The sequence below is a fragment of the Simochromis diagramma genome, unplaced genomic scaffold (genome assembly GCF_900408965.1).
Source record: "Simochromis diagramma unplaced genomic scaffold, fSimDia1.1 OVJJ01000425.1, whole genome shotgun sequence".
NCBI lineage: Eukaryota > Metazoa > Chordata > Actinopteri > Cichliformes > Cichlidae > Simochromis > Simochromis diagramma.
Window position 1 is genome coordinate 81,438 of NW_024387005.1, and position 26,705 is coordinate 108,142.

The window sequence follows — 26,705 nt, forward strand, 5'->3', positions numbered from 1 at the left end:
TAGCTGTAAAACATTACACCAAGGCAACCTGCAGTGTTGAAAACGTGTTTTCCGACAATTTTTGCTACCTTACAATCCGTCCTGCTCTGTAGTGAAATCAGCGAAATTCGACCGCCCTGTTGCTCCGATTGAAATTTATACAGCCTATTTAAAATCTAAAACGTAGTTGTCCGTAGTCTACTGTTGTTACCACTGTCCTGTTTGAAATGGAGCTGGTTATTTTGTCATATGTGCATGTGCCGATATTAAACCCAGGAGCAACATTCAGGTAAAACCGTAAGATCAAATGATCCATCAATAAAGGATAATGTTGGATCAGTGTTTTAATATTTATATCTTTTATTAGATGTTGTTTGGTTCTTTGCCTTTTGCTTGAAAGTACACTGAGGACTCCCCCCCCCCCCCCAAGTGATCTTAATAGTATTTTTCTTTTCATCTAATTGAATATAAACTATTTGTGTATGATTGTCAGTCCAAAGAGGGAGAGAGGAAAGAGGGCAACATGAGGAGAAAGTGCAAGTTAACTTGAACACATTCCTGATCAGATTCTCATTTATTTCTGCTTTACTATGTTTTTCGTGTTCCTGTTGATTAAGCTTGTTTGAGGAGAGTTTGTCTGTACTTGTAAAAGTGACTTTAAAAAGATTGTAAGCAATAGAAATGGTGACTTCCAGAATTATCTTTGTACTCTTAAAGCTGATAATGCTAATGAAATGCATTTAAAAGCGATGCTACAATCAAAATGCTGATTATATTTAACCTTGTGTTTTATTTATATTATGTTTTGACTACTGAATTAATAGAAAAGATCTAATTCACAATGTAAAAACTGTAATTCTTTCTTTCTTTAAAAAAAAAAAAAAAAAAACCATAAAAACCCAAAACATCCTACTTGTGTGGCTGTTATGTTTGTGTAGCTCAGATATTGATCATCACAGCAGATAAAGATGAAGGATTTGCTTCTGTCTGTTTTCTTTTTGTTCCACTGATGATTTTCTTGTTAAGGATGATTCTCCAGTAACAGCTTTACTTCTTGCATGTCACAGGCACTGGTCCATTTTAGTTCTTTTCAGCTAAGATGAGATATAAGTTCAGGATCAAAAACAAGTCAGAAAAGGAAGATTAACATCAACATTTTAAACCTCATGGCTTTATTCCTTTGCGTCTTTCTTGTTAATCTAATTACAAGATGCAGTTCCCACATAGTCCACCAGAGGGCGACCACCTGCATTCTGTGAACCAGCAGTGCAGTAGTTAAGGACTCATATTGAATTGTACTAAGCTGATCTAACAGCTGCTTTTGGAAACTTGAAGGATGCACAGATGTGGCAAACAAAGACAGTAATGGAAAAAAATACACCTATTCATGTACGGAGTAGCACCTGGTAGCGTTCTGTTCCCTGCCCTGTGATTGGTGGAGGAATTCTGAAAGGAAGTTAAGTGTGTGGGGACAGAAGCTGAGAAGAAGAGCGGTATTACCTGATCCGTACAGATTAATAAAAAGCCTCTCATCTGCTTGACAACAGTGATTTATTCACACGTTCCTTAAAACCAGGTAATTGGGATGCTATATAACAGTATCAACAGCTCAGTAGCTTTAAGTCATGGAGCATGTCCGATATTTGAAATCAAAAAGGGGATAAGACAAGGATGTGCTGTTTGTCTGGGCTTATCTATGGTAAATTGTCTGGTTCTCATATAGCGCTTTTTGTTTTTTACTGTATCTGAGCACTCAAAGCACTTTATACAACTAACAAGTTATTTTGGTGTCATGGTGTTTTAAAGCTTAAATGCGTAAAGTCCTTTCCTTATAGCAAACAGTCATTCTGGTTCATTATGCCTCATGTAATATTTTTAAATTCTGGAGGAATAGACTTTTAAGTACGCTTTGACTTTGAGTCTCATAGATTGCCAACCACTTTCTCTGACTTTCATCAACAGGTTCTTGTCTACTGGAAATTGATTTATAGGCACAATTTTACACCACATAATGCAGCAGTCTGGAATAATAGCTATACTGTTATCCATAGAAAATCTGGATATACAGGGAGTGCAGAATTATTAGGCAAGTTGTATTTTTGAGGAATAATTTTATTATTGAACAACAACCATGTTCTCAATGAACCCAAAAAACTCATTAATATCAAAGCTGAATGTTTTTGGAAGTAGTTTTTAGTTTGTTTTTAGTTTTAACTATTTTAGGGGGATATCTGTGTGTGCAGGTGACTATTACTGTGCATAATTATTAGGCAACTTAACAAAAAACAAATATATACCCATTTCAATTATTTATTTTTACCAGTGAAACCAATATAACATCTCCACATTCACAAATATACATTTCTGACATTCAAAAACAAAACAAAAACAAATCAGCGACCAATATAGCCACCTTTCTTTGCAAGGACACTCAAAAGCCTGCCATCCATGGATTCTGTCAGTGTTTTGATCTGTTCACCATCAACATTGCGTGCAGCAGCAACCACAGCCTCCCAGACACTGTTCAGAGAGGTGTACTGTTTTCCCTCCTTGTAAATCTCACATTTGATGATGGACCACAGGTTCTCAATGGGGTTCAGATCAGGTGAACAAGGTGGCCATGTCATTAGTTTTTCTTCTTTTGTACCCTTTCTTGCCAGCCACGCTGTGGAGTACTTGGACGCGTGTGATGGAGCATTGTCCTGCATGAAAATCATGTTTTTCTTGAAGGATGCAGACTTCTTCCTGTACCACTGCTTGAAGAAGGTGCCTTCCAGAAACTGGCAGTAGGACTGGGAGTTGAGCTTGACTCCATCCTCAACCCGAAAAGGCCCCACAAGCTCATCTTTGATTATACCAGCCCAAACCAGTACTCCACCTCCACCTTGCTGGCGTCTGAGTCGGACTGGAGCTCTCTGCCCTTTACCAATCCAGCCACGGGCCCATCCATCTGGCCCATCAAGACTCACTCTCATTTCATCAGTCCATAAAACCTTAGAAAAACCAGTCTTGAGATATTTCTTGGCCCAGTCTTGACGTTTCAGCTTGTGTGTCTTGTTCAGTGGTGGTCGTCTTTCAGCCTTTCTTACCTTGGCCATGTCTCTGAGTATTGCACACCTTGTGCTTTTGGGCACTCCAGTGATGTTGCAGCTCTGAAATATGGCCAAACTGGTGGCAAGTGGCATCTTGGCAGCTGCACACTTGACTTTTCTCAGTTCATGGGCAGTTATTTTGCGCCTTGGTTTTTCCACACGCTTCTTGCGACCCTGTTGACTATTTTGAATGAAACGCTTGATTGTTCGATGATCACGCTTCAGAAGCTTTGCAATTTTGAGACTGCTGCATCCCTCTGCAAGATATCTCACTATTTTTGACTTTTCTGAGCCTGTCAAGTCCTTCTTTTGACCCATTTTGCCAAAGGAAAGGACGTTGCCTAATAATTATGCACACCTGATATAGGGTGTTGATGTCATTAGACCACACCCCTTCTCATTACAGAGATGCACATCACCTAATATGCTTAATTGGTAGTAGGCTTTCGAGCCTATACAGCTTGGAGTAAGACAACATGCATGAAGAGGATGATGTGGACAAAATACTCATTTGCCTAATAATTCTGCACTCCCTGTATTTGATATGAAACATACGTCAGAGACATTATCCTAAACTGGACTAACAAAGGACCATGAGTACAACATGAAACGTACATTACATAGCGTAATGCTAAAGTTCATTGATCATTTTAATCATAAACTTGTTGTTGAAATATTGTTACTGAACATGCAAACATCTGCTGATGAAAATGTGTTGATTTATTGGTCTGTTATGAAGCTATTGCTATTTCTAATGTGTTTTATCACTTTCTGATGTTTTATTAATTAAACAATACATGTATTGTGTTATCTGTAGCTATAGTATTTATATATATATATTTATAGTATAGCAAATATATTTAATTATTACTGTTTAAAACACTAATATGTGACATGTATTAGTAGTGATGTTGTGCTGAGGGTTAAAATGCCTTTTTGTCTTTTGGTAACTACAAAATGACAATAAACCATTAATATATGTCTATGCTGTGCTCGTATTCATTTTACCCTACTCAAATTCAATTTATGATGCATTTTATTTTGAAAGATTTAAAATGGTTTTTTAAAGAACCACTCAAAAAAGGTCCTTCAAATGGTTCTTTAAAAGAACCATTTTAAAGAACCTTTTTAAAAATGGTTCTTTGAAAAACCATTAAAGATGCCCCAAAGAACCATTTCTTGATGGTTCTTTGGGGCACCTTTAAAGGTTCTTCAATGAACCACTGAAAGAAATGGTTCTTCAAAGAACCATTGTTTGAAAGGTTCTTTGTGGCACCAAAAAAGGTTCTTCTATGGCATCAGTCTAAAGAACCACTTTTGGTTCCAGTTGGCACCTTTATTTTTCTGAGTGCACACTCATCTCGGGGCACATCCGTGGTGTTCTGGTGCCAGCCTGTCCCCTCTGTTTTTGTGGGGGTTTTCCCCACATACGAAAATGGCCGCTTCTGCTTGGAGGGAGTTTTTTATTTTTGCTTTGCAGCTGCACAGGATCTGTATAGAAGTTTTAAACACTTCTATTTTAGGCAATTTTATATTTTAGACGACAGCACATAAAACACTGTTTGCTTGGATGTGTGTGTTTGTGTGTAAAAACTGAGATGTTCAGAGGTCTTGCTTCATGGTATCGAACAGCCCACACAAAACAGGTTCTTTATGTTTTAATTTAAGTGCTGATGTAAACCACAATGTTCAGCAAACATCTATCAGGTCATTGGACTGTATTTTTTTTAAAGCTTAAGTATGCGCACATGGGATATATTAAAAACTGACAAGCCGTTTGAACACATGATGTGAAATCACTTAATTAAGCTGCTGGATTTGCCAAAAGTTAAGATATTTATACTACTTTGGCACATTGCTCTTAACTTATTAAGTGGCTATTAGTGAGGGTCATGATAATCAATTCAATTGAGCAGAAGTGACATTCTTACTTCGATTCGTCCAAATTCATGTGAGTTCCAGTCTGTTCAGCCTGTTTCTGTGTAGCACCAAGCAGTAGACCTAAACCTGGATGTGCTTCTGGGCTCTGCCTCTAATGAAAACGGATGAGTGTAAAATGCAACCATTGTTTGTAGTTTGCTGCCACCTACTGAGTGAAAAAAGAACTGAAGCTGTAAAAAGTCAGTATTCCTAATGATAGGCTTCGTTTTGTTTCAGTTTCAGTTCACTATACAGCTCATCAAACTGTTTTCCCTTTACGTTTTGATATAATAGCTTTTTAGTACTACTGAGACACATACTGCCTTTTTCTTCCGTTAGAGTAATATTTTCTTGAGCTGTGTAACTGGATTTGTTCAAACATAGAGGTAGTTTGGATTCACTGACACAGGAGCCATACGCCCTTTCTGCAGTTTCTATGCTTCCTTAGCTCGTTTATGTCGCCATTGTTAATCCTGTCCTGTGCAAACAAAAGCCCAAGCTACACTTGTCTGACTGACAGAAGGTTCAAGAGAAGGACATTTGCTCTCAACTCTTTCCCTGTTGAAATGTTATTCCAAGGAAGTGAGTTTCCTACAGGGTATGGAGGGTTAGTATGTGTTAATGATTTCAGTGTCATGCAGGGGAAAGTAGCATTCAGTGGAAGCTTCTCGGTGATTGTTTTAAATCCAAATATGACCCTTATTTGTGGCGCATGTTAGCATACAGTCAGCTCAGGAGTTAGTATCAGTCATGTGGTTGTCACGAGGTTGCGCACAGCATCACCGGCAAGAGGGCTTGGTTTGAGAGGTTTTTGGCATCTATGATGTGATTTACAACCATCCACCCATGTACAGTAAGAAGCCGCACTCACAACCGTGGGCATCAGCAAGTTGGTGAAATTTCAACAAAACAAAACAGCATTACATCTGAAACTCTCTTATTGTACCCAAAATACAAATTTTAGTGATTACATGTGGCTTCATTAATTATGTTCAAAAGGATGAATACATAACGCAAGTAATAACTTTATGATCAGTCAGTGAATGAAGGAGCTCAAGAGTGCAAATATAGTTGCAATAAAGTGACAAATATGCCCTTTTATGTCAAACAAAGCCCGAAATAAGTGGCATCAGTGTGAGGATGAAAATGAGCGATCCAACCTCACACTGCAGATATCAGGGCAACGCACAGTGGGGGGGCGGGGGAGGGGGCTTGCAGTCTGCGCGCACAAGAGGGCTAACAACGCTGTTGTAACGGAATCCACCCAAACTGAGGAACAGCTTCTTCCCCAGAGCTGAAGCCTGCACTGTTTGCACTATAATATAATATAATATAATATAATATAATATAATATAATATAATATAATATAATATAATATGTTGCTATTTAATGTTTTTTGTTCGTGTTGCAGCTGCTCTGTGAGCCAAGCTTTCGTTGTCTAAATTCAATGGAAATATATCTCTGCACCACACGATGGCGATAGATTCTCACAGACAGTCTGTGCTCTGCTTCCGCCACCAGTCATCTTTAAATCTTTTTTTTTTAATTCAATGAAACCTTTATTTAACTGTCCATCTCGCAGCATTACTTAAAAAAATAATATTTAAATACAAAAAAGATTAAATACATGAACGACAGTAGTAGAAAATTGATAAAATAACACCAAATAAATATATTTACAAATGATAGCAGCATCAATGGAATAAAACCATGAACACCAGCAGAAGGAGAAAGACGCCTGTATCTACATTATTACTCTGGCAGCTCTCAGTCTCCACACAGACAGGACACGTTGCAGCGTAACTGCAGACAGGTGCGTGGGCCTGAGCTCCGCCCAGGCAGAATGACGAGTGGAAGAAAGCAGCAACACAATAAACCTATGTAACCTTGCGGAGCCGGCCGGGCAGACATCGAGACCGTGACAGAGTGCAAAAATTTTATACTTGACAACGCACACAAAAAAAACCACACACAACAAAAATCAGAATGTTTGTGATTTGGATTTTTATTTAAAGGTGAAACCTTTTTTCTTTTCTTTTTTTTGCCAGATTAGACATTTTGATTAATTTCATTGAAGTATACTTTAGTTTTTTTGTTTTACTTTGATGCTATAATAGATGTTTTTTAAATTTAGTAATATTTAATACTATATTGCATCATGGCAAAACAACAGTCTCCTCAAGCTGCTTTATACTGTAAGGTGAAAACACTACAGTAAAAGCCAGAAAACCCCAACAAAATCAGAATGACTTGATATTGACATGGTAACATCGTGAGGTTGTATACTGTTGATCTAAAGTGGAATTACCCTGTGGAAACTGAAATCTTCCTTTTTAGAGCATTCTGAAATCACTGAAAGTTAGGTAAATTATGGGCATTTTCAACAGGCCATTATTTTGGAAGGCATAATCAGAATTACTTGAAATTGATATGGTTACATCGTGAGGTTGTATACTGTTGACCTAAAGTGAAATTATCCTGTGGAAACAGCAATTTTCACTTTTAGAGCATTTTGAAATCTTTAAAAGAGTAGGTCGTATCTTGGCAATTTGAAAAGTCTTTTATTTTGGAAGGCATAATCAGAATGACTTGATATTGATATGGTAACATCGTGAGGTTGTATACTGTTGATCTAAAGTGGAATTACCCTGTGGAAACTGAAATCTTCCTTTTTAGAGCATTCTGAAATCACTGAAAGTTAGGTAAATTATGGGCATTTTCAACAGGCCATTATTTTGGAAGGCATAATCAGAATTACTTGATATTGATATGGTATCACTGTGGGGTTGTATACTGTTGATCTGGAGTGGAATTACCCTGTGGAAACAGCAATTTTCCATTTTAGAGCATTTTGAAATCACTGAAAGGTAGGTCAATTGTGGACAATTTGAAAAGGCTTTTACTTTGGAAGGCAAAATCAGAATGACTTGATATTGATATGTTATCACTGTGGGGCTGTATACTGTTGATCTGGAGTGGAATTACCCTGTGGAAACAGGAATTTTCCATTTTAGAGCATTTTGAAATCACTGAAAGGTAGGTCAATTGTGGACAATTTGAAAAGGCTTTTACTTTGGAAGGCAAAATCAGCATGACTTGATATTGATATGGTATCACTGTGGGGTTGTATACTGTTGATCTGGAGTGGAATTACCCTGTGGAAACAGGAATTTTCCATTTTAGAGCATTTTGAAATCACTGAAAGGTAGGTCAATTGTGGACAATTTGAAAAGGCTTTTATTTTTGAGAGCAAAATCAGAATGACTTGATATTGATATGGTATCACTGTGGGGCTGTATACTGTTGATCTGGAGTGGAATTACCCTGTGGAAACAGGAATTTTCCATTTTAGAGCATTTTGAAATCACTGAAAGTTAGGTCAATTATGGACAATTTGAAAAGGCTTTTATTTTTGAGAGCAAAATCAGAATGACTTGATATTGATATGGTATCACTGTGGGGCTGTATACTGTTGATCTAAAGTGGAATTACCCTGTGGAAACAGGAATTTTCCATTTTAGAGCATTTTGAAATTGTTCCAGGAGCAAGTCAGATATGGGCAGTTTGAAAATGCTTTTATTTTTGAAAGCAAAATCAGAATGTCTTGATATTGATATGGTAACATCGTGAGGTTGTATACTGTTGATCTGGAGTGGAATTACCCTGTGGAAACAGGAAATTTCCATTTTAGAGCATTTTGAAATCACTGAAAGGTAGGTCAATTATGGACAATTTAAAAAGTCTTTTATTTTGGAAGGCATAATCAGAATGACTTGATATTGATATGGTATCACTGTGGGGCTGTATACTGTTGATCTAAGGTGGAATTACCCTGTGGAAACAGGAATTTTCCTTTTTAGAGCATTTTGAAATCACTGAAAGGTAGGTCAATTGTGGACAATTTGAAAAGGCTTTTATTTTTGAGAGCAAAATCAGAATGACTTGATATTGATATGGTATCACTGTGGGGCTGTATACTGTTGATCTGGAGTGGAATTACCCTGTGGAAACAGGAAAGTTCCATTTTAGAGCATTTTGAATCGTTAGAAGATTAAGTCAAATATCGGCAATTTCAAAGGGCCATTACTATGAAAGGCAAAATCAGACTGACTTGACGTTGATATGGTATTACTGTGAAAAAGACTGTGGTTGGAAAGTGGTGATATAAAGTTCAAATAGTATTTGGAAATACGACTTTTGCTTTTAAGAGCATTATTAAGTCATTGAAAGAGTAGTTCAAAAATGAAGATTCACAGGGCTTTTACTTTGAAATCCAAAATAAGATGGCCTTGATAGTGACAGGGCACAATTAGGGTACAAGGCTGTGTCATATAGATCTAACATTAGAGTTTGTAAAAAAAAAATTTAAAAAAAAGCCTAAATTATATGTTATTATGTTCTTAACATATCTGTTAATTCACTCGAAGTTGGCTTTTATTTTGAAATCCGGTTTCCACATCCATTCCCGTAATACTTTGAATACACAGGGAACGTAAAACAAACTGGAGGCTGGCTTGACACCAGTAGATTTGGCGTCGCACCAAAGATTCGGCTGTCTGTAAGAATGGGGGTTTCCACTTCGTTGAGGTACTGCCGCGGGAGGACTGGGAAGAGAGGAGGCGGCTGTGGCCGCAAATTGAACAAGCCAGACGGGCTGGGAAACGGGCCTTTTTCCGGGGTCCTCATGGATACATCGAAGGACGGAGGATCATCGACGTTGAATGAAAGACTTGATGTAAGACTGTATACAGTGGAATATTATTAATGGGACAAAAGAGTTCTACTTAAAGTTAAAGGTTATTAGTCACTGAGTTGGTGACAAGTGTTACAATTTAAACTCATGTTTATATATTTTTCTTTTCTTTTTTTAAAAAAAAAGTTATTTTCTTAGCATATTCTTATTATGGTTCACTCAAAAATTTCTTTTGGTTCATTAAACGTTCGGGGTTTGAAGGAAATTGTTAAGAGAAAGGCACTTTTTTTATTTTGCAAGGGGCAAAAATGTCACTGTCTGTTTTTACAAGAGACTCACTCTGTGGATGCCGATGTTACCTTTTGGGCTAATCAGTGGGGAGACAAGATTCTTTTCAGTCGTGGATCTAACAGATCTGGAGGTGTGGCGATTTGTTTTAATAAGTTCCCAGGGGAGATTATAACATATAAAGCTGATAGTGAGGGTCATTGGTCAACTGCAGCTTGAAGAGCGAAGGTTTATTTCTAATTGTTACAAATCTTTATGGACATAATAACGAAGGTCAAAATAAACGTCTATTGGAAAATCTAACAAATGTTATTTCAGAGTTTAAAGTTATGTACCCCACAGATTACATCCTAGTAGGAGGAGACTGGAACATGACCTCAGATGAATGGATGGACAGATGGCCTCCTCGCTTAGGAAGGAGGCAACAGAATAACATTATTGAGAACTTTTCTAGTGATAATAATTTTACAGACATTTGGAGAAGTTTGAATCCTGGAGTTAAGAATTATTCATGGTTTAAACCTAATGGAGAAAGCAGGTCAAGAATTGATTATTGGTTAGTGAGCGATGACATTTTGAGGTGTACTTCACAATCTAAAATCTCCAAAGCACCCCTATCTGATCACTGTTTCATTGATCTTGTCTTAGAACCAACAAGGATGAAACGTAGTAGCAGGGGATATTGGAAATTTAATGCCAGCCTTTTAAATAAGGACAAGTATTGTGATAAAATTAGACATAAAATTACAGATATAAAAAATGATGACTCAGTAGTGGGTAATATACAGAAATGGGAACTTATTAAATTCAAAATCAGAGAATTCACTATAAAATTCTGCAAAGAACTGAACAGGGAAAACCGGGAATATGAAAGTAATTTACTTTGTGAAATAACTCAGTGCTGTAGTAAAGAAAAACTAAACGTGCAAGAGAAGAATAAATTGATGGAGTTACAAACTAAATTAGACGATCTTTACCTAGAGAAAGCCCAGGGTGCCTTTATAAGATCGAGAGCCAAGTGGATTGAGGCAGGTGAAAAGAACTCATCATATTTTAGTAAGCTGGAAAAGTGCAGACAGCAGAGAAATCTAATCTCAAGCTTGTTGATAAATGGGACTGAATGTAAAGATTTCAGAAAGATTGAAAAAGAAGTCTTCACTTTTTATTCCAAATTGTACTCCTCAGAATATTCAGCAGCTGATTCTGATAGTTTCTTTGATAAGATTCATAATCTCATCCCATGTATTGACAAGCCGTTCAAAGATCTGTGTGATTCAGAGCTTAAAATTGAGGAACTGGATTTGGTGGTCATGAAAATGGCATTAAACAAGTCCCCAGGGACATATGGACTCACTACTAATTTTTATCAATTCTTCTGGAAGGACCTAAGAACTTTATTGTTTGATGCATTAAAGGAATCGATAGAGAAAAAAGAAGTGATGGCGAGCATGAAACAAGGGCTGATAACCCTGATCCCTAAATCGGGTAAGGATAAAAGAATTTTAGACAATTTAAGACCCATCACCTTACTAAACACTGACTATAAGATCCTGTCTGGAGCTGTAGCTGAGGCTAAAGAAAGGCATCTCAAACATTATCAGTGAAACACAATCAGGTTTTTTGAAAGGAAGACTAATTCATAACAATATCAGGCTGGTTTTGGATCTCCTTGAATACAGTGAATTAATCCAAGAGAGAGGGTACATCCTGTTCTTGGATTTTTACAAAGCATTTGACTCAGTCGAACATACGTTCATATTAAAAACTCTGCAGTCTTTTGGTTTTGGAGAGGAATTTATCAATGTTATAGAGATGCTATATAATGACATTAACAGCTCTGTTTTGCTAGAACATGGTACATGTTCAAGGTTTGAGGTTAATAGAGGGATAAGGCAGGGATGTAGCAGCTCACCACTTCTGTTCATCATGGTTGCTGAGCTGTTGTCTATTTTGATTAAAAACAGTCACATTGAGGGGTTAACTGTGATGGGTGAACAGATAATAATCAGTCAGCTGGCAGATGATACCACCCTGTTTCTAAGAAATGAGGACCAGATTCCTTTAGCCTTACAGGCGATCAATCACTTCTCCAAAGCTTCTGGCCTACAGCTGAATATTAATAAATGCTAAATTCTAGCTCTGCATGAGTGTCCCCTGCAAGCAATAAATAATATACAGATCAAAAAAGAGGTGAAGTATCTGGGCATTGTAATTTGCAAGGATAAGACATCAACAGAAAATAAGAATATCTGTACCAATATAGAAAAGTGTAAGTCAATTTTAAACAGGTGGCTGCAAAGGGACATAACTCTGTTTGGGAGAAGCTTGCTAACCAACATGGACAGTCTGTCCAGACTCATCTATCCAGCCTTTTCTCTGCCCATACCTCCAAAACTAATTAAATCTATAAATACTCTTAATTTTAGGTTCATATGGAGGAACAAATGTCATTATATAAAGAAAAATGATGTGATTAAGAATTATGAAGAGGGTGGGGCTAATGCCATTGACTTTGATGTTATGAATGGTGTACTAAAACTGAAATGGTTAAGATCTTTCATTAGGAACAAAAATTCCTTTTGGAACATTATTCCCAATGTGATTTTTGGCAAAATGGGTGGAATAGACTTTTTGTTACGTTGTGACTTTGATTGCAGTTCGTTACCTGTTAAACTCTCAGCTTTCCATCAGCAGGTCCGTCTCTACTGGAAATTAATCTATAAACATAACTTTACTCCTCACAACACCCCTATATGGAACAACAGGTATATCCGTTTGTGTAGGAAATCTGTGTACGTGGATCAATGGAGATCTAAAGGGATTTGGGCTGTAGCTCATTTTATGGATGATAATGGGGTCTTACTAAAACATGAGACGTTTTGTGAGAAATTTGATGTAAGATGTACTGCTAAGAGATATAAATCCCCAGTGAAAGCCATCCCAGTCCCTTTGAGATCAATGATAAAAGAAGATATTGTGCACTCTAAAATTTCTCCTGGACTGAGGCAGCTCTGCATAGCTGGAGTTGAATTTGGTGACAGCAGGTTTACAAACAAAGTGATCAGGAATATTTTGATAAACGAAATTTGCCCTAATCCGGTTAAAATAAATTATATCCTGAAAGAATTTGAGACCATGGAGGTTAAGGCGATAAGACAAAAGTCTACAGGAAGTGCAGAATTATTAGGCAAATGAGTATTTTGTCCACATCATCCTCTTCATGCATGTTGTCTTACTCCAAGCTGTATAGGATTGAAAGCCTACTACCAATTAAGCATATTAGGTGATGTGCATCTCTGTAATGAGAAGGGGTGTGGTCTAATGACATCAACACCCTATATCAGGTGTGCATAATTATTAGGCAACGTCCTTTCCTTTGGCAAAATGGGTCAAAAGAAGGACTTGACAGGCTCAGAAAAGTCAAAAATAGTGAGATATCTTGCAGAGGGATGTAGCAGTCTCAAAATTGCAAAGCTTCTGAAGCGTGATCATCGAACAATCAAGCGTTTCATTCAAAATAGTCAACAGGGTCGCAAGAAGCGTGTGGAAAAACCAAGGCGCAAAATAACTGCCCATGAACTGAGAAAAGTCAAGCGTGCAGCTGCCAAGATGCCAGCATAGGAAAATTGGGTTGAACAATGAGGCTGAATTTGTGGGGTTTAGAAACATCCAGAGCATCGCAACAGAAAGGTAAATAAAAAAAGAAAAGAGAGAGAGATAAAGAAATAAATAAACTAATAATACATAAATGAATAGAAAAATAGAAAACACACATGTAGAAATTGTCACATGTGAAATTATTTTTGGAGAGAATCAGAAGTGAGACAGTTTGAATCCACAGTTCAGCGCAAAGATGCAGGAATTAAATCTGATTATAAAAACACATCGAGGCCACGAAGACCAGCTTACACTCAATATTAATATGAATACACAACATACACGCAATGAAGACATGCTTACATTCATGAATGCGAATACATGACATAAATGCTAAATGGTGTAGATTTAACACACTTAAAGGCTGAAGCTGAGGAATAACTCAGGAAGTTGCAGGACAATAGAGTGACTTTTGTGACAAGGAAAAAGAGACTGGGAGGACCAACCAGTGATTAGAAGCTTAAAGCAGGTTTAAAATAGTGAGTTAGAAGTGGTTTCCAGCTGACTGAGCAAAAGAAGTGACGACTGTAGAAATAAAAATAAAAGAATAATAATTGAATTATGCAGCAATGTTTTGAATATGCATTTCTGTTGTCAGGGCAACTTCTCGAGATGTGACTCAATATGCAAATTAGTTGAATGAGTGGGGACAGAAAAAAAAGAAAAACTCAAGTTTCCTGTCTGAGACATGAGTGAAGTTTGCATTGAGAGAAATATATCTGTGACTGTGTGAGAAGAACTGTTTGGTAAAATATATGATAGCAGCCGCAGGACAATTAAATAAAGTCTGTGACTAAGTGCAGTCGTGCAGATTTGGAGAAGTTTATAATTTAGTGATGACACATTGTTATAAAGTGTTTAGAAAGGGCTTAATGGGAATATTACTGTTGGGCAAACTGTGCGGCTTTAACAAGATTTTCTGTGTATTTAGCAGGTGAAACTCTGTCAGCTGACTTCAGACTGTCAGGAAGCTGAAGAACCTGAGGCCAACCACTGAAACATGATGTGGGCAAAATGAACAGAGGGAGTGATTTTAAAGGTGAACATTTAGGACTTACTGCAAATGTTACTATGTCAAAGTTACTGTGACTCAAACAGAGGAAATTCTGATTTTTTTATTTCCACACCCAGCATGTTTTGGGTGTTATATGCTATTAAATACTTTTAAATAAATTAAAAAGTATTTAATAGCATATAACACCCAAAATATGCTTCGGTTCACATTTAACTCCAGAAAATCATCAATCAAAACATGGATATTACCTGACCACAGATTCGTGGTGATGTCACTGCTCTTTTAACTGTTCGGAGTCTTTGTTTGTTTGCTGGTTGTAGAAATGGTTTATATGAGCTTTGAGCTGAGAGTCAGAGGTTTCTGTGGACACTGCTCATGTCGGCACTTATATTTCTGACCTTTTCTTATAACCGATTAAACATGATCTCCTCCCTTTTGCCCCCATTTTTGGTGGTGTAGGTACAAATGATCAGGCATGACATTCTCATAATAAATAAGATACTGCAAATAATTATTTCTGCATTTGTGCGATTGAAGTGAATTGAAAATGTGTATGAAATGACACTGTTTTAAAGATTTGGCCTAAATAATTTTGGAGTGAATGAGTCTAAACATGATGACCTAACTAGTGATACCCTGTCACACACACACACACACACACACACACACACACACACACACACACACACACACACACACACACACACACACACACACACACAAACGCACACACACACACACACACACACACAGCATGTTATGCCAGTTTCAGCTGAAACTATGTTTCAAACCATATTCCGGGTTTTTAGTTCACCATTTATGAGGCTTCAAGAAGAAAATAAAAGACAGAATAGAATAGAATAGAATAGAATTCAACTTTATTGTCATTGCACATGCACAGGTACAGGGCAACGAAATGCAGTTTGCATCCATCCAGAAGTGCTTTAGTGATATAGATATATTACAATATATATTAGCAATAATATAGATATGTGAGTATATTACAGAAATGGGTCTATTATGGAATGTTATAATGTACACGGTATGAAGTATGTTGTGAATATTCTATAACTATAAGTATGTACAGGCTGTAGTGAGTACAAGCTATGAACAGGCTATGAACAGGATATAAATATGAAAAACTATACAGAATATGAAATAAGTAACTTTACAGAATCTGAGATATACAGCTATACAGAAATGGGAACTATGCAAGTTGTAAACAGTTGTAGGATTAAAGATTATCGAATGTACAGAATGATTATTTACACAGAGCTATACAGTAGTGCAGTTAAGATAAGTGAGGGTGTAGATAGTTTCTACAGAGGCTATATAAAGTGCTGGTGGTTGTGAGTGGTGGTTCAGTCCATGTTATTATTGTGTTTGAGGGTACAGTTGTCCATTGTGTGTATGTTCAGTCCATGAGTTTAACGTGGGTCAGATGTCAGGAGGCAGAGTTCAGGAGTCTGACAGCTGTGGGGAAGAAGCTGTTCCGGTACCTGGTGGTCTTAGTCCGGAGGCTCCTGTAGCGCCTCCCAGAGGGCAGGAGGGTGAAGAGTCCATGTGATGGGTGACTGGGGTCTTTGATGATTTTCCCAGCCCTTTTTAGACACCGCTTCCTGTAGATGTCTTTTATGGCAGGAAGTGGTGCTCCGGCGATGCGCTGGGCAGTTTTCACGACCCTCTGCAACGCCTTCCGGTCCGAGGCAGAGCAGTTCCCGTACCAGACTGTTATACAGTTGGTCAGGATGCTCTCGATGGTGCAGCGATAGAAGTTCACCAGGATGTCTGAGGACAGGTGGTTCTTCCTCAGAGTCCTCAAGAAGAAGAGGCGCTGGTGAGCCTTCTTGACCAGCTTGGAGCAGTTGGTCGTCCAGGTGAGATCCTCGGAGATGTGGACTCCCAGGAACTTGAAGCTGCTCACACGCTCCACAGCCGTCCCCTTAATGTGGATGGGTGGATGTGGGTCAGCATTCCTCCTGTAGTCCACGATGAGCTCCTTGGTCTTCTCGGTGTTAAGCAGCAGGTTGTTTCTGTCGCACCACTCAGCCAGACGATCCACCTCCTCCCTGTAGGCGGCCTCATCGTTGTCACTGATGAGGCCAATCACCGTGGTGTCATCTGCAAACTTAATGATGGTGTTGGAACCATCAGCAGGTCTGCAGTCGTGGGTGAAGAGGGAGTAGAGGAAAGGGCTCATCACACAGCCTTGTGGTACACCGGTGTTCATTGTGATGGTAGATGAGCAGTGGTTATCCAGCCGGACATGTTGGGGGCGGTTGGTCAGGAAGTCCAGTAACCATTTGCAGATGAGGGAACTGATGCCCAGGTCTGTCAGTTTCCTGATGAGTTGTGAGGGGTGGATTGTATTGAATGCTGAACTGAAGTCTATAAACAGCATTCTGGCGTAGGTGTTGTTGTTGTCCAGGTGTGAGAGGACAGAGTGCATTGCGATGGAGACTGCATCCTCTGTGCTCCTGTTCTGGCGGTATGCGAATTGGTGGGGGTCCAGGGTGGGGGGGAGACAGGATTTGAAGTGTGCTAGGACCAGTCGCTCTAAGCACTTAGTGACAGATCTGAATGTTTGAAAATGTTTTGGAAAGATTCTGTAAAGATGAGATGAAAAATACTCAAAGGATAAATTTAATTGGTTTATTATTTAGATAAGTTGAAAAAAGTTAAACAAGTAAATGAAGAAACAAGGCAGAGGAGAGAAAAGCCCAACAATCCCCTCTGAGCAAGCAGTTGGCGACAGTGGAGAGGAAAAACTGCCTTTAAACGGGCAGGAACCTCCGGCAGAACCAGGCTCAGGAGGGGACAGTCAACGGCCGGGACTGGTTGGGGGGGTGAACAGAGGTGGAGCAAGACGAGGCTACATCAGGTGAGGAAGCAGTAGCGTCTCTCCTCCGGAACAAGTGGAACCATTTTCTCTTTTTTTTCATGCACTTTTCCACGAGCGCTTTTTTCTCCAGGATGAGATTTCTCAGCTCATCGATGGTTTCTGCGTTTTGTTCTTCAAGTTTCTCACATCTTTGTTCCACCTCTTCCAATGTTGCTTGTTGTTCTTCAAGCTTGTCTTTGAGTTGTTTGGATGTTGCCTCCTGTATCAGCTTGTCCTTGTGCATGTCTGCATTTCTCTGTTGGACCTCTTTGTGCTTGTCTTCTAACTGCTCGTTTCTTTTCCTGATTTCTTGGAGCGTGAGCTGCAGATCTTCATGTATTTTGTCTTCTTGTTGTTTTTGCGCCTGCATTTGAGTGTTTTCACGCTTCAAGTTATTGAATTCCACCAAAATCCCCTTAATGAGCTCGGAGTTGTTTCTCGCTATCTGATCGATCCTTCTCTGCATCTGTGAGCAGCGTTTCTCCAGTTTGTCCTTTTCTTCTTCCACTTTAGTTGCTTTGTCCTTCAGCTGATTACAAAACTCTTGCAGTTTTAGATTTTTAGACTCAAAGTCCTGGACGATACGTTTTCCTTCTTTCAGTCTTTCTTGCTGTTGCTCTTTCTGTTGAAGAAGGTCTTTATTTTGGCGCAGTGTTTCATCCAGGCTTTCTTTCAGCATGCGGTATTTTTCCTGCATGCTCTTCAGTTCGTGCTGCATGTCTCGTTGCTTTTTGTCCTGCTCTTCCTTCTGTTGGAGAAATTCTTTCTTTTCTTCCACAGCTTCATGGAGCTGTCTTTGGAGGAGCCGATTTTTTCGGTCCATGTATTGGAGATCCCGTTGTATCTTATCAGTCATCGTTTTCTTGTCTTTATCCTACTTTTTATAAAAGAGAACATTTATTAAAGAATATGTATTTAATTAAAAAACTCTGTTCATCTAAAGCAGGGGTCAGCAGCCTTTAAGACCCAAAGAGCCAAAGAGCCATAATTGGCCTATCATGGGTTGAAAGGCTCGATAAATGCACGGCGTTTCGCCGGGTACACCGGCTTACGCGAGTGTGACGCTTATTTTGAGCGATGAAAAAATAACAAAATATAATTTTATTTGTATATTGCAAAATCACAATAATCTTCCAATTTAGAACTACAAGTTAAAAAAAGAACTAACATAAATAAAATACACTTCAGCTAATTTATTTCCCCAAACCACGCGGAGCCGCACTATAAGGACTAAAGAGCCGCAGGTTGCCGACCCCTGATCTAAAGGGTTTAACAAAAAGGGGGAGCTTCCTGCTGGAAATTGAAATGTCCCCACTGGGCGATCGTGGCTCAAGAGTTAGGAGTTCGCCGTGTAATCGAGCCCCGGCTTGGACAGTCTCGGTCGTTGTGTCCTTGGGCAAGACACTTCACCCGGCAAGACACTTCACCCGTTGCCTACTGGTGGTGGTCAGAGGGCCTGGTGGCGCCCCAGGGTGGCTGTAGCTACATCACCAGTGCGTGAATGTGTGCGTGAATGGGTGGATGACTGAACGTGGGTGCTTAACTATAGTTAAAAAGAACAAACAAACATCTGTCTCTTATTTTTTATGTCACACATGAAAGAAGCTTCAATATCTGATGAGAAGACATTAATTTGTTGGTGTTTGTGGTGTTTGGTGCAGTTTTCTTGTTCTCTGGCTTGTTGTTTATTTACAGTGGAGATGAAGATCTCTAACAAGTTGATTTGTTCACATTTGCACATCTTAATTTTTAAGAGGAATGTGTTTTTTTGAGTTTGTACACTATATGCATGTAAGGCAACCGTTTCCTTTTTCTGTATTTTTGTGTGCTGCTCTTTTAACAAAAGGGGAACAAAAGACATTTAAATCGACCTCAGATGATTTGTTTAAATTTTTACAAGGTCTTACTGAGGTGATGCAAAGTGAAACATGCTTCTTTTTTGGTAATGTGCTGGAAAAGCTTGAAAATTGACCTTGAATGTGCTTAAAAAGTGCTTGAATTTGACCCTAAAAATGTGTATGAACCCTGCATATATTGCAGTATTTACAGTTTATAGTAGGAATTTCATGGCAACAGCTAATCTTTATTTTGTTTACTGGGAAATGAAATGCTGCCAATTCACAAAGCTGTGCTTCAGCTGCACTTCCTGTTGTAGACTTGTGATGCACACAGGCTCTGTTCCAGCACTCAGCATGTTCTTCCTTATTTGCTCCACCAGGGGGAGCTCCTAAACTATGACATCCTGATAGGAGTGAACCAGGGAGAGGGGCTGAAGTTTGTGGACAACAGTGAGGACAACGACGGCATCTCAGCTGCGGCGTTCGACTACACCATCTCCAGCTTTGTTGACAACCTCTACGGCTACCCAGAGGGTGAGGACGCCACCTCTGTACACTGCCACTTTTTCAGTTATTCCATTTTACAGCCTCCTCTCACTTAACTGCATTTTGCAGCATCATCAGGTTTTGTCTTATTAGGAGCCGCGTTTGTTGATTTGTTAGTTTTTTTCTGTTTGCTGTATTCATTAAAATAAACGGATAATCGTCAAAATGACAAATGTGGACAATTATCAAAGCTTACATCACAATTCTGACAGCTTGAGTTCACATGAATTTTCAAAAGAATATAAAAACCTGTGAAAGTGCTTTAACCCTTGTGCGCCCGCCTGTTCTCGGGGCGTGGGTCGTGGTGACCCCCCGAGGGGCGTGTGTGTGTGTGTGTTGTTATTAGGATGGTATTGATGATGATGATGATGATGATGAGGAGTGTGTGTGTGTGTGTGTGTTGTTATTAGGATGGTATTGATGATGATGATGATGATGAGGATGATGATGATGAGGAGGAGTGTGTGTGTGTGTGTGTGTGTGTGTGTGTGTGTGTGTGTGTGTGTGTGTGTGTGTGTTGTTATTAGGATGGTATTGATGATGATGATGATGATGATGATGAGGAGGAGTGTGTGTGTGTGTGTGTGTGTGTGTGTGTGTGTGTGTGTGTGTTGTTATTAGGATGGTATTGATGATGATGATGATGATGATGATGATCATGATGATGGTGGCGATGGGGGGTCTTGGTATCCCCCCTGGGGAGGGGGATATGTGTGTTTTATGATGATTAGGGTGGGGGTCACTAGGACCCCCACGGGGGCATATGTGATGATAATGATGATGATGATGATGATGATGGTGATGATGATGATGATAGGTTTGGGGTCACTAGGACCCCCACGGGGGCATATATTGTGTTATGATGATGATGATGATGATGGTGATGATGATGATAGGTTTGGGGTGGGGGGGGTCGCTAGGGGACCACCGTTGGGGCGCTCGTGTTATCACGGCGTCGGTGGCGTCTGGGGAGCGGCGGCGCGGGAAGAAGCGGCGCAGTTGGGACAGTACGTGACGGCGCAGTTGGTGCACACGTGCACTCGGCACTCGCGGCACAGGATCTTGGTCTTGACGTCTTTGCTCCTGGGACACACGCGGCACCGTCGCCTCTTGACCGGAGAGGAGTCGCGTGGCGTAGCGTTGTTAGAGGCTGCCTCGGCGGTAGCGCCTCGGGCCGCGACTCTGCCTCCTCCTCCTCCTCCTCCTCCTCCTCCTCCCGGTCCTCCTCGCGCTAAAGCCGCCCTGGCTTCGAGCATGGGGCGCGCGAGCGCTTTGCCCAGTCGCTCGAGGAAGAGCCGTCGTCTGTTGAGCTTGCCCGGCATCCAGTCGGGGTGAATTTCCCTCCACAGCACGAACGCGTTGTAGGCCGCCACGTCGACCATGTTGTGGAAAAGGGCCACGGGCCACCTGCGGGTCTTTCTCCTGCAGCTGTACGTGCTCACGACCTTGTCCAGGTTGTCGACGCCTCCCTTGGTGCGGTTGTAATGCAGCACCAAGGGCGGTTTCGCGCCGCTTCTGTCGCTGCTTCTGTTGCCGCCGCTGCTTCTGTTGCTGCTGCTTCTGTTGCTGCTGCTGCTGATGATGCTGTTGCTGATGCGGCGGCTAGGCCGGGGCTCGGGGCCGGAGCGATGGTGGTAGCGAGGAGCTGTGGTGAGGAGCAGCACGTTCTTGTTCTTCTTGGCCACGTAGGAGAGGATGATCGTGTCTGGCCCTCGTCCTCCTCCTCCTCCTCCTCCTCCTCCTCCTCGTCCCGCAGAGCCGCCGAGTACCACGGATTCGACGGAGCCCACGGCCCTGCCCTTGACGCAGCGCAGCTCTCTGGGGATCTCGGTTCTGTTCGACCGCAGAGTGCCCAGCACGGTGTGGCCTCTCTCGCGATAGAGCCTGTCGGCGAGCTCGCGCGAGGTGAAAAAGTTGTCACACGTGACGTTGCGTCCCGGCGTTAATCCCTCGGTGAGGTCCACGACCACTCGAGTGGCCAGGTGCTTTTCGGGAGGGCCGCGCTTGTCGGGCTTGCCGGTGTAGACTTGCATCTTCCACGCGTAGCTGGAACGCGCGTCGCACGCCACCCATATCTTGATCCCGTACCTGGCCGGCTTGCTGGGCATGTACTGTCTGAACGGACACCGTCCTGATGGAGAGAGAGATGGAGAGAGAGATGGAGAGAGAGAGAGAGAGAGAGGGAGAGAGAGAGAGAGAGAGAGAGAGAGAGAGAGGAGAGGAGAGGGAGAGAGAGAGGAGAGGAAGAGAGAGGAGAGGAGAGGAGAGGAGAGAGAGAGAGAGAGGAGAGGAAGAGAGAGGAGAGGAGAGGAAGAGAGAGAGAGAAGAGGAGGAGAGAGAGAGAGAGAGAGAGAGAGAGAGAGAGAGGAGAGGAGGAGAGAGAGAGAGAGACGTGAGTTTGACAGAGAGCACACGTGCAAGCGTCATCTGCACGCCACACACACACACACACACACACACACACATCACGTACCTCTGAACGGCACCAGTCTCTCGTCGACGGTGACCTCCGGTCCCGGGCGGTACATGGCGGGCAACCTCGCGCACCACTCGTCCCACACGGCTCTGATGGGGGCCAGTTTGTCGTAGCTATCGCCCTCGCCGCCCTCGCCCTCGCCTCGCCCGGCCCTTCTGGTCTCCCTGTCGTCGAAGCGCAGCGCGCTCGAGTAGGCTCGAAAGGTCTTGAGCGGCATCGTGGCTCTGAACACGGACCTGCCGCTCTCGGCGTGCCACAGGCTCTCGCAGGCCTCTCCCCGGGACCTGTACACGCCGGCGAGCACGAGCAGCCCCACGTAGGCTCGGAACTCGACGCGGCCCATGGGCTTCCATCCGTCGATGGCGGGCCTGCGCCTGCCCGCTTCCAGGTTGGTCATGGCGATCACCGAGTCCTCTATCTCCGGCGGGAAGTAGGCCATGAACGCGGAGGCCTCGTCTCGCGCCGCCGCCACGGCCTCTTCGGTGGGGCCTCGTCCCGGCGGGTCGAGGTCGTCTTCTTCTTCTTCTAATTCTTCTAATTCTTCTTCTTCTAATTCTTCTTCTTCTTCATAGTCTTTGTCTTCTTCTTCATCGTCATAATCATCAGCGAGGACGTCTTCTTCTTTTTCTTCTTCTTCTTCATCATCATCATCATCATCATCGGCGAGGACGTCTTCTTCTTTTTCTTCTTCTTCTTCATCATCATCGACGAGGACGTCTTCGTCTTCTTCTTCTTCTTCTTCTTCTTCTTCTTCTAATTCTTCCTCTTCTTCTTCTTCATAGTCTTTGTCTTCTTCTTCATCATCATCGTTATAATCATCGGCGAGGACATCTTCTTTTTCTTCTTCTTCTTCTAATTCTTCTTCTTCTTCTTCTTCTTCTTTGTCTTCTTCTTCATCGTCATCGTTATAATCATCGGCGAGGACATCTTTTTCTTTTTCTTCATCATCATCATCATCAGCGAGGACGTCGTCTTCTTCTTCTTCTTCTTCTTCTTCTTCATAGTCTTTGTCTTCTTCGTCATCGTCGTAATCGTCGGCTACATCCGCGTCGCGAGTTTCACCGACAGCGCCGCGGCCGCGATCGCGCCCAGGATCATGAACGCCACCTGCAGCGCGGCCGGCGTCGTCCTCTTGCCAAATCTCCCGAGTCCGCCGCCCCGGGTCGGCGCCTGCTTCTTCTTCCTCTCCCTCTCGGCGGTTCGACTCGCCTTGCGAGCCGCCGTCCTGGCAGAGTTGCGACGCCATTTCGGAACCGCGATCATCTTCCTCGCAACTATCCACCCCATCGTTTTCGTACTCCTGATCCTCCGAGTGGCGCTCCTCCTCGTCGTCTGCGAGCGTTCGGGCCGTCGGGTCGTCGTTGTCGTCCCCCTCGGCCTCTTGCTCCTCTTCCTCGCTCTTGTCCTCCTCCAAGTTCTCCTGTAGCTGCTGCTGCTGCTGCTGCTGCTGCTGCTGCTGCTGCTGCTGCCGCTGCTGCTCTTGGTCTTCCTCGACCCCTAGCCCTCGATAGCGAAACGTGGCCGGTCGCAACAACGGAGCGACCGGAGCCGACCACGCAGCGTACGCCAAATGCGATGGCGATGGCGACGGCGACGGTGATGGTGAGCGGGAGGAGGAGGAGGAGGAGGTGGAGGAGGAGGAGGACACCGCCGGCGATTGCGATCCGCCTGTACCGACCTTAGTGCTCTTTGGCTCCCACGGTCTAGTGCGTGACATTGTCTTCTTCGTCTTCTTCTTTCTCGTTGGCACCTTGTTGCCGTTGTTGTTGTTGTTCCTGTAACCCCGACACGCTTAGTACCTGCCATCCACGCTCTTATCATCTCGCCGCGCGACGCGCTGTGCTTTCGCCGGAGTGTTTCTCGACCACCTTTTACACAACTTTATCGTCCGCGCTTGCACGTGTGCTCTCTGTCAAACTCACGTCTCTCTCTCTCTCTCTCTCTCTCTCTCTCTCTCTCTCTCTCTCACATCCCATCCCCCTCGGGGGGATCTCGCGACCCCAAACCTCCTCCCTCCCTCCGCGGGGGACCCGCATCCCCCGACCCCGCCCTCCCATCCCATCCTGTCCCCCGAGGGGGATCTCGCGACCCCAAACCTTCTCCCTCCCTCAGCGGGGGACCCGCATCCCCCGACCCCGCCCTCCCCTCCCATCCCGTCCCATCCCCTCGGGGGGGGGGGGGGGGGGGATCTCGCGACCCCAAACCTCCTCCCTCCCTCCGCGGGGGACCCGCATCCCCCCGACCCCGCCGCTCTCCCCCTGGCGGGTGCATCAGGGTTAACAGCGGCCTCCGCTGGCCGCGCGCCATAGAGCCTGCGCGAAAACGTTCTTATTTCAGCTAGGAGGATCACGGCCGCAGACGGAAAGGCGAGGCTCGCGGGGATACCTGGGGATACCTGGGGTATCTGGACCACGGACCCCCATTTTGTGCTCTGCTTGGCGCTAGTGGTATTCGATTGGGGTTACTGGCATGTCAATCGCACTGATGTTGTGCGTTGTGTGCGACCATTTCTGTGCATTTCTCAATGGGGCGCTCGGTCGACAGAGACACTAACTTGTGTGATGCACAAAACAAACACATGGCAGGACGATATCTTTGCATCCAGTGCTCTTTATTCCTCGTCGTCATCACATTACATTCTCTTGGAAATTAGTGAATGGTACCAGACAGATAACGACACAGACAACGGTGCACTGTCGATTGACATAAGACATTAATCCAAGTCTGCTGTCCCGTTCCACCGCCTTGCCGAGGTGCTTCGTTGGGGATAGCTGCGACTATCGATTAATCGTGATGGTGGTTACTTGGTTGCGGTGGATCGAAAATCCATTCGTAGTGCTGGAATACGAGTCTCGCCATGTTTGTTCTGCGCTGTGCCGTTTCATGGGCTACATCGGGAGCGTAGCGGGTGCTGTTTGCGGCATTACACGCGGTACATATGCACGTCTTGTCGAACGGAGCAACGGCTTGAACCGCTGCATTTCTTTTGTATCTATCCCAGTACTTGTCGGGTGAGCCCTGCACTGGTTCGGGGCACTCTGTTGCTGCCTGTGTCGATCGCTCCTCCTGTACATGCTCTTCGAGCGTACCGTGGTCTGCTTGGGAGAGGCGAATCCTCTTATTCTTCTTCTTCTTCTTGTCGTTGCGATCGAACGACTCCATCGTGAGCCACGTATGTCGACGTGCGGAACGGGGAAAGGGGCTAGTAGTCAGACTATGACACTTGGTCTTCATTGTGTCAGTACATGAGTTTTCCTCTACGATCGTTCTATTTCACTAAAAGACATCAAGCGGTTGAGCGTTGTTTGACCACGATTACTTTCGGATAGGTGGCCCTGGTGATGGCTGTAGAACCAGTGCTCGGACGCGACAACTTAGGAACGGGCTGGATCGCTTACTATGTACACCAGGTTCGCCATTGTCGATACCATCACCGTTGTGAATAGCACTAGAAAAGCTGGGATGTGTGTCGCGTTTTGTTCCACAGCCGTACATCTACACGACACACAGTACCAGTACAACAGCACGCATAGCACATATACACAGGTCGGTGGCTGCCTGGGTTATTCTCCGCTGTTTCACCCCTACTGAGAACGGTATATAACCTGGACAGATCCACAACTGCCATCAGACGCTTTGAGACAAAGGGTTGACAGCGGCCGTGTGTAACGGAGACACAAATACTGTCATGTCGCAGGTCTACAGCATACGTTTGGTGTACCCAAGGACGGGGCTCCCGGACAGCGAGATACGCCGTGTGTGGTTCCTGTGCTGCCCTTGGGCTGAAGACATCATGAAAACACACATGTTATCTGCTAACACGTTGGACAGGATCAAATGCCCGGAAGAGTTGGCTGTGATGGCACCCTGTCACATAGCCCTCATGGACCTGGAAGACATGAGCGACATGTGCTTAGACGGCTTTCACATGGTGGACTTTTGGTTTCATTGTAAACTCGAGTCGTTCATGGCCGGATGGGCTCGTTGGTACGTGCACGTGGATCGGGTGACTGGTGTGGGATGGAGTATGACCCTGCTGCTAGATGGCGAGGGCAAAACGGTGGCGGACGCGGAGGTCCTCTCGAGGAAGCTATGGCTTGCTTACAAGACGTACTTTGAATGGCAATGGGTTGTCAAGCAACCTGGGCGGCCGGGGGATACGCGTAAACCCGACATCACGTATGGGGAACACGAATACGAAAACCGACGGGATAAACTGCTGTGTGTCTCCATCGAGGGCGAGCGAGGCGACTTTGGGCGAGTGGTTGACGATCGGATGACCGTGATGCCGCGTATGGGCGAGGTTTATCGGACCGAAC

At 43.1% G+C, this 26,705-nt stretch overlaps 1 protein-coding gene and 1 long non-coding RNA gene across 2 annotated transcripts; one reads left to right on the plus strand and one right to left on the minus strand.

Moving 5' to 3' along the window:
- The first annotated feature begins 526 nt into the window (after window positions 1-526).
- Window positions 527-22,326, plus strand: LOC120739277. Its single transcript, XR_005697160.1, has 3 exons — window positions 527-1,205; window positions 21,237-21,241; window positions 22,316-22,326. It is a non-coding gene; the product is annotated as an uncharacterized LOC120739277 (long non-coding RNA).
- LOC120739274 (piggyBac transposable element-derived protein 4-like) lies at window positions 20,799-24,243 on the minus strand. Its single transcript, XM_040040991.1, has 2 exons — window positions 22,384-24,243; window positions 20,799-22,041 (listed from the first exon to the last, which is right to left on the minus strand). The coding sequence occupies exons 1-2, from the start codon at window positions 24,101-24,103 to the stop codon at window positions 20,858-20,860; spliced, it is 2,904 nt and encodes a 967-aa protein (XP_039896925.1). The 5' UTR covers window positions 24,104-24,243; the 3' UTR covers window positions 20,799-20,857.
- Between the last annotated feature and the right edge of the window lie 2,462 nt (window positions 24,244-26,705).